The sequence below is a fragment of the Schistocerca piceifrons genome, chromosome 1, assembly GCF_021461385.2.
Source record: "Schistocerca piceifrons isolate TAMUIC-IGC-003096 chromosome 1, iqSchPice1.1, whole genome shotgun sequence".
Lineage (NCBI taxonomy): Eukaryota > Metazoa > Arthropoda > Insecta > Orthoptera > Acrididae > Schistocerca > Schistocerca piceifrons.
Window position 1 is genome coordinate 1,013,900,648 of NC_060138.1, and position 16,153 is coordinate 1,013,916,800.

General features: G+C 41.3%; 1 protein-coding gene across 1 annotated transcript in view; it reads left to right on the forward strand.

Moving 5' to 3' along the window:
* LOC124795535 (E3 ubiquitin-protein ligase RMND5A) overlaps positions 1 to 16,153 on the forward strand; it is an 87,292-nt gene that overhangs the window by 26,511 nt on the left and 44,628 nt on the right. Inside the window, exons 3-4 of the mRNA XM_047259611.1 lie at positions 2,029 to 2,166; positions 6,244 to 6,381. Coding sequence (XP_047115567.1) covers positions 2,029 to 2,166; positions 6,244 to 6,381 — 276 coding nt within the window. The remainder of the gene's footprint in view (positions 1 to 2,028; positions 2,167 to 6,243; positions 6,382 to 16,153) is intronic.

The window sequence follows — 16,153 nt, forward strand, 5'->3', positions numbered from 1 at the left end:
AGTGTGCAAGTGAGTTTGAATTGGTCAGAATGATTGATCTCTGGGAAACAAGCTAGTTGTAGCATGACATTGCAGCTTGAACAGGACTTGCTGCTATGACTGTGAGGTATGTGTGGAACTACTGGATAGAAAATGGTCATACACAGCAGTGAGCAGGTACTGGACCTTGTAATGTGACGACAGTGTGAGATGACCACCAGCTTGTCCATTTGGCCTTAACCGACAGAACAACTTCATCTACATTGTTGGTGTGGTGTTAGAGCACTGCAATAGGCATATACATATCTGCCTTGTTGGTTTGATGATGTGTACGGAAGGCTGGACTGTGGTACATGTGCCATTGCATCGTCTTTCAGTGACGAGGAACCACCAATATCTCAGCCTACAACAGGCATGTGAATGCCTTCACTGGTGTGCTGAATAGCGAAATGCTGTGTTTTTGGACAAGTCCAAACTTGTCCTGCAGTGGTGGCTATGTGCATGTTAGATTCTATCATGGTGGATGCAATCACACTGCATTGTTGAACAGCACAGAGGGGACAAATGCTGCGTGTGATGGTTTGTAGTGCTGTTGGCTATAACATGTGATCTTGCTTTCTATGTATTGAAGGCAATCTGAATAGCAACCACTACATCTGAGATATTTTATAATTGAGGCACTGTCCCTCCTGCGGGCTGTTCCACATGTCACATTTCACTAGCACAATGCACGGTAACATGTAGCAAGGACTTTGCGAGCCTTCTTCTACGAATGAAGGGTACCACTGCTTCCCTGGCCTGCACATTTGCTGGACACGTCGTGCTTTGAACATACCTGGGATATGGTCAGTCAGCAACTAGTTCCTCCTAGTCTTCCTGTAACTATTGTTGATGCTTTGTGCGCGTGCCTACAAACCTCGTGACTGTGTGTTCTCCACAGCGAATCCAGCATCTCTTCAGTTCCACACTGTGATGTCCAGAGGCACTGATTGCAGCACATGGCGACTGCATAGCTTGCTGTATTCTCGTGGTCAAATTTCATGTACAGTTCTGTAATTCTATTAATGTGTGTATTTTTGTCTCCATAACCTAGGGAATAAAATTCATGAGTAATAAATCACAAGTGTCCTTCTGGTTATTGGAATTTTCACAAACTGGATTGAAGGGAGGAAGAGCTCAGAACAAGGTGTCGTCTTCCCACATTTAAAAGTTCAAGAATGTGTAACTACACACCTAAAAATTAGTTAGATAACTTCAAAATAAGGTGTTATTTATTGAGATGGCAACTGCTAAGCAAGTAGACTGGCTTCTTAAATGACAAAAGTTAACTTCAAAGTTCAATTCCCTGACCCTCAGGAAAGGTTTGGTCTATTGCCATCCTATTATTAATATTGATGTGAAGGGGTTGCAGATGGAATGATGTGATGAAACGGTGATAGATGTCAGAAGGATTGTAAAGTGAGTCATGGTGAGCTTGAAAATACTGCAGTCTTTATTGTAACATGTTAAGACCATTGTTTACTGTTGTCCTCCATACATGTTGGTCCTTAGATGCTTCTCATCTTAGGGCCTGGGTAACTCCTCCCTCTCTCCCTTTGTAAGCTTCTCCAACCTATCCCTATATCCTCTCCCAGGAAGGAACTGTTAATTCCAAAAGCTAGAAAGGTGTGTAACTTTTACTTTTGTGCTTGTCTATCAGTAGTCCCACATGTGTCCCTCCTGAAGGTAAGTGTTGCCCAGTAATTCTGTTTCATAATTTATTGCTAGGAGGCTGTCCAGCGATGCTCCTGATTCCATCATGTGTTCCATGTAAAGGACTATGAGAATAAGTTAAACATGATAAAGGCTGTATCAGATCATACATATTATCATTTTTCTCTTATTCCATGTGTTGTATGGATATTTGTAAAGCATATATGTAGATGTACATCTACATCCTGAACCTCCAAAGTGATACGGTCATGCTGGTGTGTTATTGCGCTGAATGATTGTAAGATTTTAGTCAGTAGGCTATTGAGTGTCACCTAATAAGTTTTCTTTTTGTTTCAGAACTTTGTTTCTGATTTTGCTTCAACAAGCAGAGATGATGTGTTTAGCGGATCGGATAAAGTGCAGTTATTAAATCAAGTAATTTGTCAGCATTTCTATCGACAAGGAATGCTAGACATTGCTGAAGAGCTGGCTAAGGTCAGTATGCAGTGAGTAATAATTAAACTTCTTGTGATGCATGTTTAAGGTATTAACTAATTTTATAGGACAAGAATAGCAGTAGTTTTGAATGTTACGTGTGCAGGGTTTTGGTAATAACTGCATAACTATGGTAGCCTAAATCTGATTGACAGTGTCTTTATAAGTGTGTTCTCTGGTAGATGTGAATAATGTCACAATCTCTGATGTAATATTTTGAGTATGTTGTGAGAATGGTGTTCATGTGTGTACGAACTTATAAATACCTCAAAAATTCTGAAATAATGAGTATCATACATTTGGAAAGTCAGTTCAGCCATTAGAGAGAGAGATTCAAAACATTTGATACAACGAGCAGTCTAGAAAGAGAAATGATTAGAATTTTGTTACATTGAGTGATTGTGGGATGGCGATTCATTATAGTGTTGTCATTCCAGAAAAATAGAGGAGGAAGGTTAGATTAGATACATGCTTCTTTTTTTCAGAAGAAATATGTTAAAGTTCTTCCAACAGATCATAAGGGGGATTGTTCTCAAGGCTGTGAAAAAATATAAAAAATAAATATTTTGTCTTTTTTACCCATTGATGAAAAATATTACTACAAGCATTTAAATGTATACATGCTGAATTAAAATTTATTAAATATTCCTAGGCTGTTTTAACAAAGCATATCATCAAAATAAGAACAGTTTATCTCGGTTACATACACAGATTTCAGTACTGCTCTGAAGCTGTGCCAGTGTCTGGTATTACACAGGGTGAGTCACCTAACATTACCGCTGGATATATTTCGTAAACCACGTCAAATACTGACGAACCGATTCCACAGACCAAACGTGAGGAGAGGGGCTAGTGTAATTGTTTAATACAAACCATACAAAAATGCATGGAAGTATGTTTTTTAACACAAACCTACGTTTATTTTAATGGAACCCCGTTAGTTTTGTTAGCACATCTGAACATATAATCAAATACGTAAATCAGTGCAGTTTGTTGCATTGTAAAATGTTAATTACATCCGGAGATATTGTAACCTAAAGTTGACGCTTGAGTACCACTCCTCCGCTGTTTGATCGTGTGTATTGGAGAGCACCGAATTACGTAGGGATCCAAAGGGAACAGTGATGGACCTTAGGTACAGAAGAGACTGGAACAGCACATTACGTCCACATGCTAACACCTTTTTATTGGTCCTTTTTCACTGACGCACATGTACATTACCATGAGGGGTGAGGTACACGTACACACGTGGTTTCCGTTTTCAACTACGGAGTGGAATAGAGTGTGTCCCGACATGTCAGGCCAATAGATGTTCAATGTAGGTGGCCATCATTTGCTGCACACAACTGCAATCTCTGGCGTAATGAATGTCGTACACGCCGCAGTACATCTGGTGTAATGTCGCCGGCAGGCTGCCACAATACGTTGTTTCATATCCTCTGGGGTTGTAGGCACATCACGGTACACATTCTCCTTTAACGTACCCCACAGAAAGAAGTTCAGACGCCCGTCGAACATCCTGTCAAGGGTCATCCTAGTGTTAATTTGCGGAATGTGCAGGTGCACCATCATGCTGATACCACATACGTCGACGCGTTTCCAGTGGGGCATTTTCGAGCAACGTTGGCAGATCATTCTGTAGAAACGCGATGTATGTTGCAGCTGTTTGGGCCCCTGCAATGAAGTGAAGACCAATGAGGTGGTCGCCAATGATTCCGCACCATACATTTACAGTCCACGGTCGCTGTCGCTCTACCCTGTCTGAGCCAGCGAGGATTGTCCACAGACCAGTAATGCATGTTCCGTAGATTCACTGCCCCGTGGTTTGTGAAACCCGCTTCATCGGTAGAAACAGGTAGAACTGCAACGCATTCTCTGTTAATGCCCATTGACAGAATTGCACTTGATGATTAAGGTCATCACCATGTAATTGCTGATGTAGCGACACATGAAACGGGTGAAAGCGGTGATGATGCAGTATGCGCATGACACTACTTTGACTCAGTCCACCGGCTCTCGCAATGTCCTGTGTACTCATGTGTGGGTTCATGGAAACAGCAGCTAACACACCAACTGCACCCGCTTCTCCTGTGACGGGCCTGTTTACGGATCCGGTTTGCGTGCTACGACCCATACCTGTTGCATACAGTTGGCGGTAGATGTTTTTGCAATGTGCGGCACGTTGGATGCTCTCTGTCCAGGTACCGTTCTGCATACACCCTGCAGGCTTCAGCTGCATTTTGTCGACACTCGCCATAGAATGAGTATCATCTCCGCCTTTTCAGAGTTCGAATACACCATGGTCACAGTTCCTACAACACTACACTATCACAGACGTCTGGTAACACGGTGTACTACAGTTGGTCTGCATGCGGAGACAAATGCAGAATAACAATAGCAGCAAGCGCTACATGCAGACACTGCGACAGCTAGACCAAACCACAACAGTGCACTACAGCCACACTCGTAAACACGGTCGTCTTCGTAAACATGTCCCTGCAGATGCTGCTCACCGACCGTGGCCCGTGTTTGTTACAACACGCAACTGAACGTCAGAGGCTTCAAGCGTCAACTTTAGGTTACAATATCTCCGGATGTAATTAACATTTTACAATGCAACAAATGGCACTGATTACGTATTTGTTTATATGTTCAGATGTGCTAACAAAACTAACGTGGTTCCATGTAAAAAAACTTAGGTTTGTGTTAAAAACATACTTCCGTGCATTTTTGTATTGGTTTGTATTAAACAGTTACACTAGCCCCTCTCCTCACGTTCGGTCTGTGGAATCGGTTTGTCAGTATTTGATGTGGTTTACGAAATATATCCAGCGGTAACGTTACGTGACTCATCCTGTATAGCATTCATGGTATGTGCTGTAGCTATACTTGAGTCAGAATGGCACTGTCAGTCAGAATAGTAAAGTGATTGACAAGTGAGCATGGAAAGAATGGATGTTGACAGTTCTGCTAAAGCGCAATTTGGCTCCGATGGCAGCAGCTGTTGCAGTTCTGTACTGAGTACATTTATACTTTCCCTGTTAACATGTGGTATTTAGTTTGTTTGCAAGATGTTAATAGTCTTAATTAACACTTTCTGTAGCTATTTCACAGTTAGCTTCACAATTCTGTAAAAGAAACATACTGCAAAACAGAAAACAAAGTGTACTAAGAGCAACATCAGCGATAATGTTACAGATACACAATTGTTCTCAGCAGCTGAGGTAGAAGAGTGATAGGACAACTGTTTATGGCACAGGTTGTGTGATGAAACTCGTGCTCTGATTGGTTGTATGTTACGAGTAGTTGCCCTCTAAACAAGTGACTGTCCGTCGCTTTGTTATTCTAATCCAGATGTAACAATATATTCATTCATTAATTCTGTGGACTTCGCTGTTGGTTTTGAAAGAGGGGTAACACATTTAATTGGGGAATGAACACAGTGATAAACAGTTATTTGAACAGACTCGCACAAGGAATTATTGAATTTCATCCACAGATACTTTATATGAGAGACTGTAGTGCTCTTCCAGTGTTGTCCAGGTCTTCAAAGTTGTGCCTGCAGACCATGAGAACTGTATGTACTCCTTCAGATGGTTGCATTGACAAAAGCATAAGCAACGGCTTTTTTTACTGTGCAAAATATTCATGCTTGTTCAACAGATAATGTGACAAAAACAACAGAATTTAAGTGTAAAATATCTTTCATCCTTAGCCATTATGATAGGAAAAGAGTGTGCACAAAATATTTTTCACCTCTTTGTATGAGTTTCGATAAGGATGTAGCATATTATGCTGGAAGGGGGGGGGGGGGGGGGGGAGAGGGAGAGGAAGGGGGGGGGAGAGAGAGAGAGAGAGAGAGAGAGAGAGGAGGGGAGATTAGTTCATGATTCAGTAATAGTTTGATGGGGGTAATGTGTAAAACATTTACATTGCTGTTAGGTATTTACTTATTTCATGTATTCCAGTGCAGCCAAATGCTTTCTTAAACTATCAGTTATTTTAAAATATTTATTATTCACGAGCAAAAAGCTCTAACATGACAGTATTTTTAACTCCTGTGTTTTCATTTTGTAGGAAGCTGGCTTAAAAGCTGAAGATGGAGGCAAAGAACCATTTTCAGAATTGAACAGAATATTAGATTCTTTAAAAGGTCAGGATCTTCAACCTGCTTTAGAATGGGCCCAAGCGCATAGAGAAAGTTTGGATGCACAGGTAATTTCTTAAAGCACAGCAAAAATGGAATATTGGAAGCAATTTTGAGCTTACCATGTTTACCTGAGTACAAGGTGACCCTGAATATAGCACAACTCTCTTCTTCTTTTTTCCCTCTAAGTGTCTCCTTCAGAATATTTTGTTTTTAACATATTCTGACTAATCAAAATTACAAACTACATTGATATGATGTGTGTGTGTAAAAATGTAACATTATACCTCATCTAAAAGTAATGCTGTTTATAGATTGTCTACATTCCGATAATACAAAGAGAAATAACACACACAAAAAGAAACAGTTTACGTTAATTTCTATCTTCACTGCTTTTTTGTTTACCTGCTAGGCCAGTCATCTGTTGTATCATTATTTCTTGTCATCATCACTGGAATCATCATTTGGGATGATAGTTTCATCTAATTAACAAGAGGTGAGAAAAGAGGCAATGAATTTCTATATATAAGCAGCAATGAAATTTATAATCTTGGTTGTCACAAATATTTGGCTGTTTCTTCTGAATATGTTATGATTTCTGAGGTTGTGGTTACAGCGGAATCTGAGAATACAGCTGCTTTTTTGCAAATATGTAGTGGATTTTGCATTTATATTGACATGGAAATGTGACAGTATTCATTTATCGTTTGCTTCCAAACACATTGTCTGCCCATTCCTCTGTCAAGGGCTGCATAGAATCAGTAGCTGACATGGCCCCTTTAGTTTCCATGATGCCTCATTGTGAAAATTGACACCATCTTGTTATGAAATGCATACTATTCTTGAGTATGTGTCCTATTTTAAAGTCAGTTCAGTTCTGACTATAAATGGATACAGGAAAACTGCAATTTAAACATGGTAGATGGTCATAAAAAAAACTATGGTACACTGTATACATTCCCATGTTGCCAGCATGACAAAATTTGCCATCCTCTCACTATTCTCCTCCTCAGGTTCATTATAGTTACCAGCCAACTAGTATCACTGTTCCCCCATCCAACCCTTCCAAATTCTTCAAAATAAGTCTGCATGTGACCTCAGTTGTCAAAGCTTCATCTGTAAATGTAAGACAATGCCCATATTAATCTACAGGGGATAAGCAAAATCATGTGAACAGTGTTAGTAATAGGATGGTTGTGTTTGACAGTCAACAACACAGGTAAGGCACATGTCACGCTGGACTGTGCATGTTCAGTATGGAGTAGGCATAAGTGCAGGTTGTTTATGAGTAGTGCACACCTTGTATTTGCATTCAGAGGCTAAGGTCGATGTGCAATGAAAGACCCAACAGGGTTCCAGAGATTGTGGGGGCCTGACTAGCTGGAGCATCAGTAACCAAGAGAGCCAACTGATTGAATGTTTCAAGAGCAACTGTGTCAATAGTCATGACAGTATATAAAAACATGGAGAGACATCATTGTGTAAACATAATAGTCGGCACAAATCAAAACTAAATGACAGAGATTGTAGTACACTAACTTGAATTGTTTAAAAAGAACACAAAACTATGGCAGCTAAAGTGACTGCAGAGCTCAGTAGCCATTTTCGAGACCCTGTATCTATTGACACTGTCTGCTGAGAACTCCATAAAGCGAATATTCATGGATGAGCTGCTATATTGAAACCATTAGTGATGACAACCAATGCAAAGAAGTGTAAAACGTGATGTCAGGAGCATAAATCCTGGATGGCTGTTCAGAGGAAACATGTCACATGGTCTGACGAGTCACCATTTTTGTTATTTCCAACGTCGGGCCAGGTTTACACCTGGAGAACGCCAAAAGAAGTCCACAATCCTCATTGCTTGATTCCAACGGTTAAGCATGGTGGTGGAAGTATGATGGTGTGGGCAGCCATATCATGGTATTCTGGTGGTCCTATAATTACTGTGAAAGGCCGTGTTGCAGCCAACGATTATGTGAACATTTTAGGTGACCTAGGTGCACCCCATCCCGAATGTTGTTCCCCAACAATGATGCCTCATTTCAGGATGATAATGCACCTATGCATGCAGCCAGCACAGTACAATCATGGTATGAGGAACATGCAACTGAACTACAGCGTCTTCCCTGGCCAGCACAGTCCCCGGACTTGAACATTATCAAACCCTTGTGGGTGGTATTGGAGCACGTATTCCGGAGCAGATTTCCGCCTCCCTCATCACTACAGGAGTTAGGAGAGGTTCTTATTGAAGAGTGGCATAACATTCCAGTGGAGACTACAGAATCATTATATGCCAGAATTCCACGGAGAATCACATCTGTATTACAGGCAAATGGGGGTCTAACCCCTTATTAGTAAACCAGTCCCATGTGAGTTCAGGTGTTCACATTATTTTGCCTATCTCCTGTGTTAAACAATGTAAAGATTTTGACCACAACATCAATATTTTATATTATTCTTGAAGAATCAAGTTTGCAAAGATCGCTAGCATTTTTTTTTATTACTATGGCTGGTTTTGACACGTATACGGTGTGATCATCAGATCTTGTAACTCTGTTAATTGTACAAGCTTATTATAGTGATGAAAGTCACATAGTGATGTTGCGTCCAATAAAATATGGTAGGGAACAGCATCATGTCACAAATAAAATAACATACGAGGGCAGTTCAATAAAGAATGATCATAATTCTTTTATGGTCTTAATTTCTCATGCTAAAATTTGATATTATGATATTCTGTTAGCTTAATGTGCAACAAACACGCTGGTTAACCCGCCTGTGAGTGGCAGGCAAGGTCAGACATGTTCAGTATCGCGTACCGCTGCAATGGAGGTAACGTGCGAGGAACAATATGCGGCTTTGAAATTCTGCTTACATCTCAACAAAACTTCAGCTCAGGCCTATACAGTGTTACAGGAGGCCTATGGAGAGTCAGTTCTTCCCTACAGCCCAGCTTGAAGGTGGTTTAAAATATTTAAAGAGGGGAGGCAATCAATTTTAAAGGAAGGTGGACCTTGGGGCTCCAGTTACTGCTCTTATGGAAGAAAACATCAACACTGCTGCTGCCATTGTGAGAGAGGATCGACAAATTACCTTAATATCACTTTCTGAAATACTGAACATTTCATTGGGTGCCACCCACACAGGTGACAGAAAAATTACACGACACGTGTTTTTGCACGATAGGTCCTAAGACTGTTGATTCCTGAACAAAAGGACATTCGCCTGCAGGTCTGCATCCAGTTCAAGTTGATGTTAGTGGAAGATTTGGAATTTCTTTCAAATGTAACCACTGCTGATGAAACTTGGCTACATCATTTTGACCCTGAGAGCAAACAGCAAAGCTCAGTGTGGAAATCTCCTTCAACCCCAGAAAAGCAAAAGTGGTTGCTCTGCTGGGAAAGCTATAGTCGTCTCATTCTTTGATATTCATGGAATGGTTTATCAGCATGCTGTACCTGCACACACATCAGTAACTGGATAATACTACAGGGATGTCCTGAAAACATTGCAAGTTCATATCAGGCGCAAAAGACCACATTTCCGTGAAGCAGGCTGGATGCTGCACCACGATATCGCGGCCATTATCAGTCATCAGAAGCAGTGATGAAGGCTGCGGAGGCGATTTTGAAGGACCTCTAAAAATGATTTCCAGCATGTATTTGAAGACTGTCAGAAACACTGGGACAAGTGCGTTGCATTCATGGGAGACTACTTTTTGAGAAGGACCATCAAAATTATGAGGATGAGTAAAGGTATGATGTCAAAAACAAAAACAAAAAAAATAAATTATGATCATTCTTTATTGAACAGCCCTCGTACACCATTTTGTGCTGATGTCCCAGCACACACTAATTGCTTGACACCTCAGTAGCGAATTAGCTAGTATAATATTATGCCAACGACCTAGTGGCCAGGGAGCACTGCCTTTCCAGTACCCTCCTTACCAAACCCACCACCTCTTTTCTAATCTTCCTAGCCAGCCACAACCTGACTCACAATTATTTCACTTTCGAAGACTAACTCTACAAACAAATCCATGGTATTGCCATGGGTACTCACATGGCACAGTCCTATGCCCTTACTTATGGACCATCTGGAGGAATACTTCCTACCCAGTTAACACCTAAAACTTCATCTTGTGCAAATTCATTGATGACATTTTCATGATCTGGACTGATAGGTCAACCTTTGCTCTTTCCTCCATAACCTCAATACCTATTCTTACACCTATTTCACCTGATTCTTCTGAACTCATCGAGGAATCTTCTTAGGAGTCAATCTCTGCCTCTTAAATGGCTCTATAAATATGTATGTCCATATCAAGCCCACCAACCAGCAACAGTACCTCCAGTTTGACAGCTGTCACCCATTCCAAGTCAGAAAGTCTCTCCCTTACAGCCTCGCCAACTGTAGATGTCACCTCAAGTGGAAAATAGGAGTTGTCAAAGTATACCAATAACCTTACCCGAGTTGTTACCCTGTCCAGTTCAGACGAAAACAAGTCTCCTGTGTCAACTGCTCCTCTTACACCAATAAACCTGTTAACCATACACTGGCCAGCACTCCTCTGATCACTCGGTATCATTCTGGCATTGAAAAGCTCAACCACATCTTCCACCACGGCCCTGCCTACCTCTCATCTTTCCCCGAGATGAGGGATATTGTACCCAAAAACCTACCCACATCCCACTAAGTAGTGTCTCACTGCCCACTTAACCTACAGAATATCATTTTCCATCCCTATTCCAATCCTACTCCCAATCCTGCAGTCAGTGATCCATTCGTTAGTGGTCTGCCCAGAAGCAGAAACTGCCGCACACCCACCCACTGTCTCTTACTGCAGTCCAATCACAAGCATTTCATACCCAATAAAAGGCAGGGTCATTTGTAAAAGCAGCCATGTTACTTATCAGCTTTGCTGCAGTTAGTATACAGCATTGTTTGTGGGCATGATAAGTAACCAGTTGTCCAGTTGCATGAATGGCCACCACAAACCGTGAACTTGACTACCTAATTGTCAAACATGCTGCACACAATAGAATGACTTCAACAGCTGCTTCACTACATGAGCCATTTGGATACTTCCTTCTAGCACATGTTTCTCTGAACTACACAAATGGAAACCTCTCCAGCACATCCTGTGCTCTTGCAATCCCCCCTGGTTCAAATTTCTGCTGATCTCTTCTCACTGCCTCACCTTGTCTTTTCCCTATTCTCTTCTGCTGACACCACTCCTTCTCCATCCAGATTGTGCACACTGCTTTCTCACACCACTCTTCCTTCCTTCTCCCCCACCCCCCTCCCTTGCGGGTATTCTGTCTGTTGTCTCTGTCTCCCCCTCAGTCCCTTTCCCTTCTCTCCCCCCTCCCCTTCTCTCTCTTAATCATCCCCTCTTCTCCGTTTCCCCAGTTTCCACTTTTATCCCCCTCATTTCACCCCCTCTTCCTCTTCTTATATCTCCTTTGGTTTTACCTTCTCTACTCTTTTTATTATGGTATGCAGCCGTGATGTCGTCTGTCCGAAGACCTGCCTTTTTCCACTATGCCCTTCTTGCACCCTTCTCTATCCCCTTTCCATGTCCTTCAGTTCGAGCAACTGCTTTCAGTAATTGAGTATCAACACTTAGTTTTGCTGTGGCCACGGGAGTGTACAATTTGGTGTGTGTGTGTGTGTGTGTGTGTGTGTGTGTGTGTGTATGTGTGTACTATTGGTAGAAAATGCTAATGCTTGATAGAAAGTGTGAATGCTGTTTTCTATTACGTGTTTCTGTGCTCCGTGCATTGATCTGCTATAGATGACTGGTTGCCTTTCTTGTATTCCATGTATAACTGTTGACTTTTAAACTATATTACTGTTGTAGCATGTAGGTCATCTAAAACTGCCAAATCCAACCTAACGGTTTTTGCAAAACATTACGTAATTTCTGAAATATTGACAAGTTCATATGCCAGTCTTTATAAGGCCAACTCCATCCAAAGTCTTCAGCCTGATGCAGGTCACAGTGTTCATGGCTTTCGTTAATCAAGATCCAGTTAATGGATATCCATCAACCATATATTGGTTGTCGTGAAGCTTCCTGTGGCCTCTATGTAATTTAACACCAACTTCATAATGTTCATCTGTCAGACTTAAAGCACAAACATGCATGCTATCTCTCACTGTCATACTGTTTTGCAGGTTTGTATGTGTCTACCTGTAAACAATCTGATGAGAACTGGAACTGGTCACTGTACTGGCTATACACTGTGATGAAAAGAGTCATGGGATACCTCCTATTATAGTGTCAGACCTCCTTTTGCCCGGAGTATAGTGCAGCAACGCGATGTTGCATGGACTCAAAACATCATTGGATGTCCCTTGCAGCAAAATATTGAGCCATGCCTCCTCTATGGCCGTCTATAATTGCAAAAGTGTTGCTGGTGCATGATTTTGTGCACAAACTGACCTCTCGATTATGTCTCATAAATCTTCGATGGGATTCATATTGGGCAATCCGGGTAGCCAAATCGTTCACTTGAATTGTTCAAAATTTTCTTCAAAACAGTTGCGAACAGTTGTGGCCTGGTGACAATTGCATTGTTGTTTGGGAACATGAAGTCCATGAATGGCTGCAAATAGTCTCCAAGTAGCTGCACATAACTATTTCCAGTCATTGATCAATTCAGTTGGACCAGAGGACCAAGTCCATTCCATGTAAACACAGGCCACCAGGCCACACCAGTGTGGAGCCACCACCAGCTTGCACAGTGCCTTGTTGACAACTTGGGCCCTTGGCTTTGTGGGGTCTGTGCCAAACTTGAATCCTGCCATTAGCTCGTATCAACTGAATTTGGGACTCCTCTGGTCCAGCCACAGTTTTCCAGTCATCTAGGGTCCGACCAATATGGTCAGGGGCCCGGGAGAGGCACTGCAGACAATGTCTTGCTGTTAGTGGAAAGGCATTCGCATTGGTCGTCTGCTGCCATAGTCCATTAATGCGAAATTTCACTGCACTGCCCTAACTGATGCATTTTTCGTACATCCTACATTGATTTGTGGGGTTATTTCACATAATGTTGCTTGTCTGTTAGCACTGATAACTCTTTGCAAATGCCGCTGTTATCGGTCATTAAGCGATGGTCGTCGGCCACTGCATTGTCTGTGGCGAGAGGTAAAGCCTGAAATGTGGTAATCTAGGCACATTCTCTACACTTGTAGAACTTGTGATATTGAATTCCCTAACAATTTCCAAAATGGAATGACCGATGTGTCTAGTTCAAACTAACATTCCATATTCAAAGTCTTAATTCCTGTTGTGTAGCCATAATTACATTGGAAACTGTTTCACATGAATCACCTGAGTACAAATAATAGTTCCACCAGTGTGCTCCCTTTTATAACATGTGTACATGATATTGTTGCTATCAGCCAAAATTTTGTCACCTCAGTGTAGTGATGATAAATATAGGAATAGTCACATTAATTAAAAAATTTATGGTGTACATAATTGGAATATTTCCCATATCTTCAGATTTACAACACGTCAATGAATTTTCTTTAGTGATATACCTAGGATAGAATAAGGGTTTGCAGGTAGGTCATCTCACAATGGAAACACATTAACCAGCTACATTGTGGCATCAATGGTGGTTAGATTTGTAGATTTTAAGAATCGCAAAGGTAGATGTACTGAAGAAGTGACAGATTTGCTGGAGATGTTGTGGGATAGATATTCCTAATACTCCAGCCACACTCACTAACTAGCTGTAAAGAAACGTCCCCTTACTACCCAGTACTGACATAGTCTGAATCAGCTTGACCACATCTTCTGCCATGTCTTCCTAAACTTTTAAACGTATTCTGAAATATTGAGCATCCGTCCCACCTCTTCCAAAGCTGAATACAGCTGCCTACCCAATCCACAAAATATTGTGCTTCATCTTTATGCTGTGCGTAATTCCAACCTGTTGTCGTATGGATATTTTCAGGATGTGAAAGGTGAAATACTATCAAGGAGACAAACAATGTATATGACACTGTTGGCTATTAAAAGCTGCAAACTGTGAAGACACCATGCAACAAAATTAAATTGCCCTGAATTGTACTAGATACTTGGTCACACAAATGATTCGCATCTCAGCACAGAAGAGGTATAGGGATAACAACATTTTGTATATGAAGAGAGCTTATGCATAAGGTTTCTAATTCAGAGATTGCATTTGAGTATTATTTATGAGAAGGTCACCTTTTCTGGTATTCCAGTGCGATGAATTTGAATGCACACTGGTAAATAGATGTGGAGGAAAGATACATGGTGACTACCTGTGAGGCACTGCAATCACCAAGATAGTGCCATCCATTAATGCCACGTGCATACTCCAGCGAATAACTCTTGTCGTGGCCAGTATAAATATGGTCGCATGATCAGTGACATCATATTGTATTCGCATCTGTTGTGTATAGTCACCATCATGCCTAACTATGAATTGTCTTTATTATGTTATTGCAGCATCTTGGTTTTTCACTTGGTCACTTTTTAGGATTTGTTTGCTTGTTGTTCACATGTCCACTTCATATTGCCATTGTGAACATCTCGCCAAGGACACTTGTTGTTTGTCTTTCGTCAACCTCTGCGCCTGCTCAACTTCTCCCCAACTTTTGTCTCAAGATGGTTCTTTCCATTCTTTCTCAGAAACTGCCAAATTGGGTTACAACTTTGTTATGTCTCATGTAATACGGAGAAACACCTAGCAACACTTGTTGAATTACTAGAACATGATTGTGGACTATCAATACCCAGATTTATCTTTCTCTGATATTTCTGTTTGTATTGGTTTGGACCTCATAACTATCATACTGAGTGAAATCTGTGCGTTCGGGAGGGTCATACTCAATTCCTTGCAGTGTCTCTCTGGTCCCGTGTGATGAGTGACTGAGAAGGCAAATAGATTATTTACTCAGCTTTGATGGATTCTATCTTGAATCAGGAAATGGGCCTTTATGCAGTAAGAGAAGAATCCCCTTGGATAATATGATGGTATCTAGAGCACCACAGACTGTCAGCGTGGTTACCAGTGTTGTGGCTTCCCTTGATGTGGCAGCAAGGGAGGCACGCTGACAGTGACACAGCCGATGACAAACACTGGACACAGAAGTGGCATCACACTGTCTTTTCAGATGAATCTCAGTTCTGCGTACATTATTACAAGGGATTTACCATGTCCTATATGAATGAATGTTGCCAGATTGTATTTCTCATCGTCATATGGGCCTAGCACCTTGCATGATGGTATGGCGTGCCATTGGATACACAACACAATCACCTCTGGTTCACATTCTCCAGATATCTCAACTATTGAATTCGTCTTGTCATAGGTTGTCGAAAGAATGGCATGTCACCACTCGCCAGCCAGTATGGTTGATGAACTGTGGCATAAAGTTAAAGCAGTGTGGAATGATGTACCTGTATCTGTCATCCAAGCTCACTTTGATTCAGTGCTCAGTCAAATTAGAACCATTATTGCTACACAGGTAGGCGCAAAATTTTGCACCCTGTATTTCCCAAAATTGCCTACATATTAATCATGTTATGGTATTTACGCAAATAAATAAAATTTCATTATTTGTTATCCTTCCTGGTGTTGCAGTTTTAATGGCCAGCATTCTATTTCTGTCCCATAACAAGTATACCCCATACCTTAGAAACTAGCTGTGTCATGTATCAAATTATCTGCATCATCTGCAGCCTTTCACATGCTACCTGTCCACCCAAATGAGTAGCCTCTGCTGAAGTATGACCAACATTATGACCCAGTAGTAGAGCACACCACTGAGTGCAACATGCCAAATTTCTTT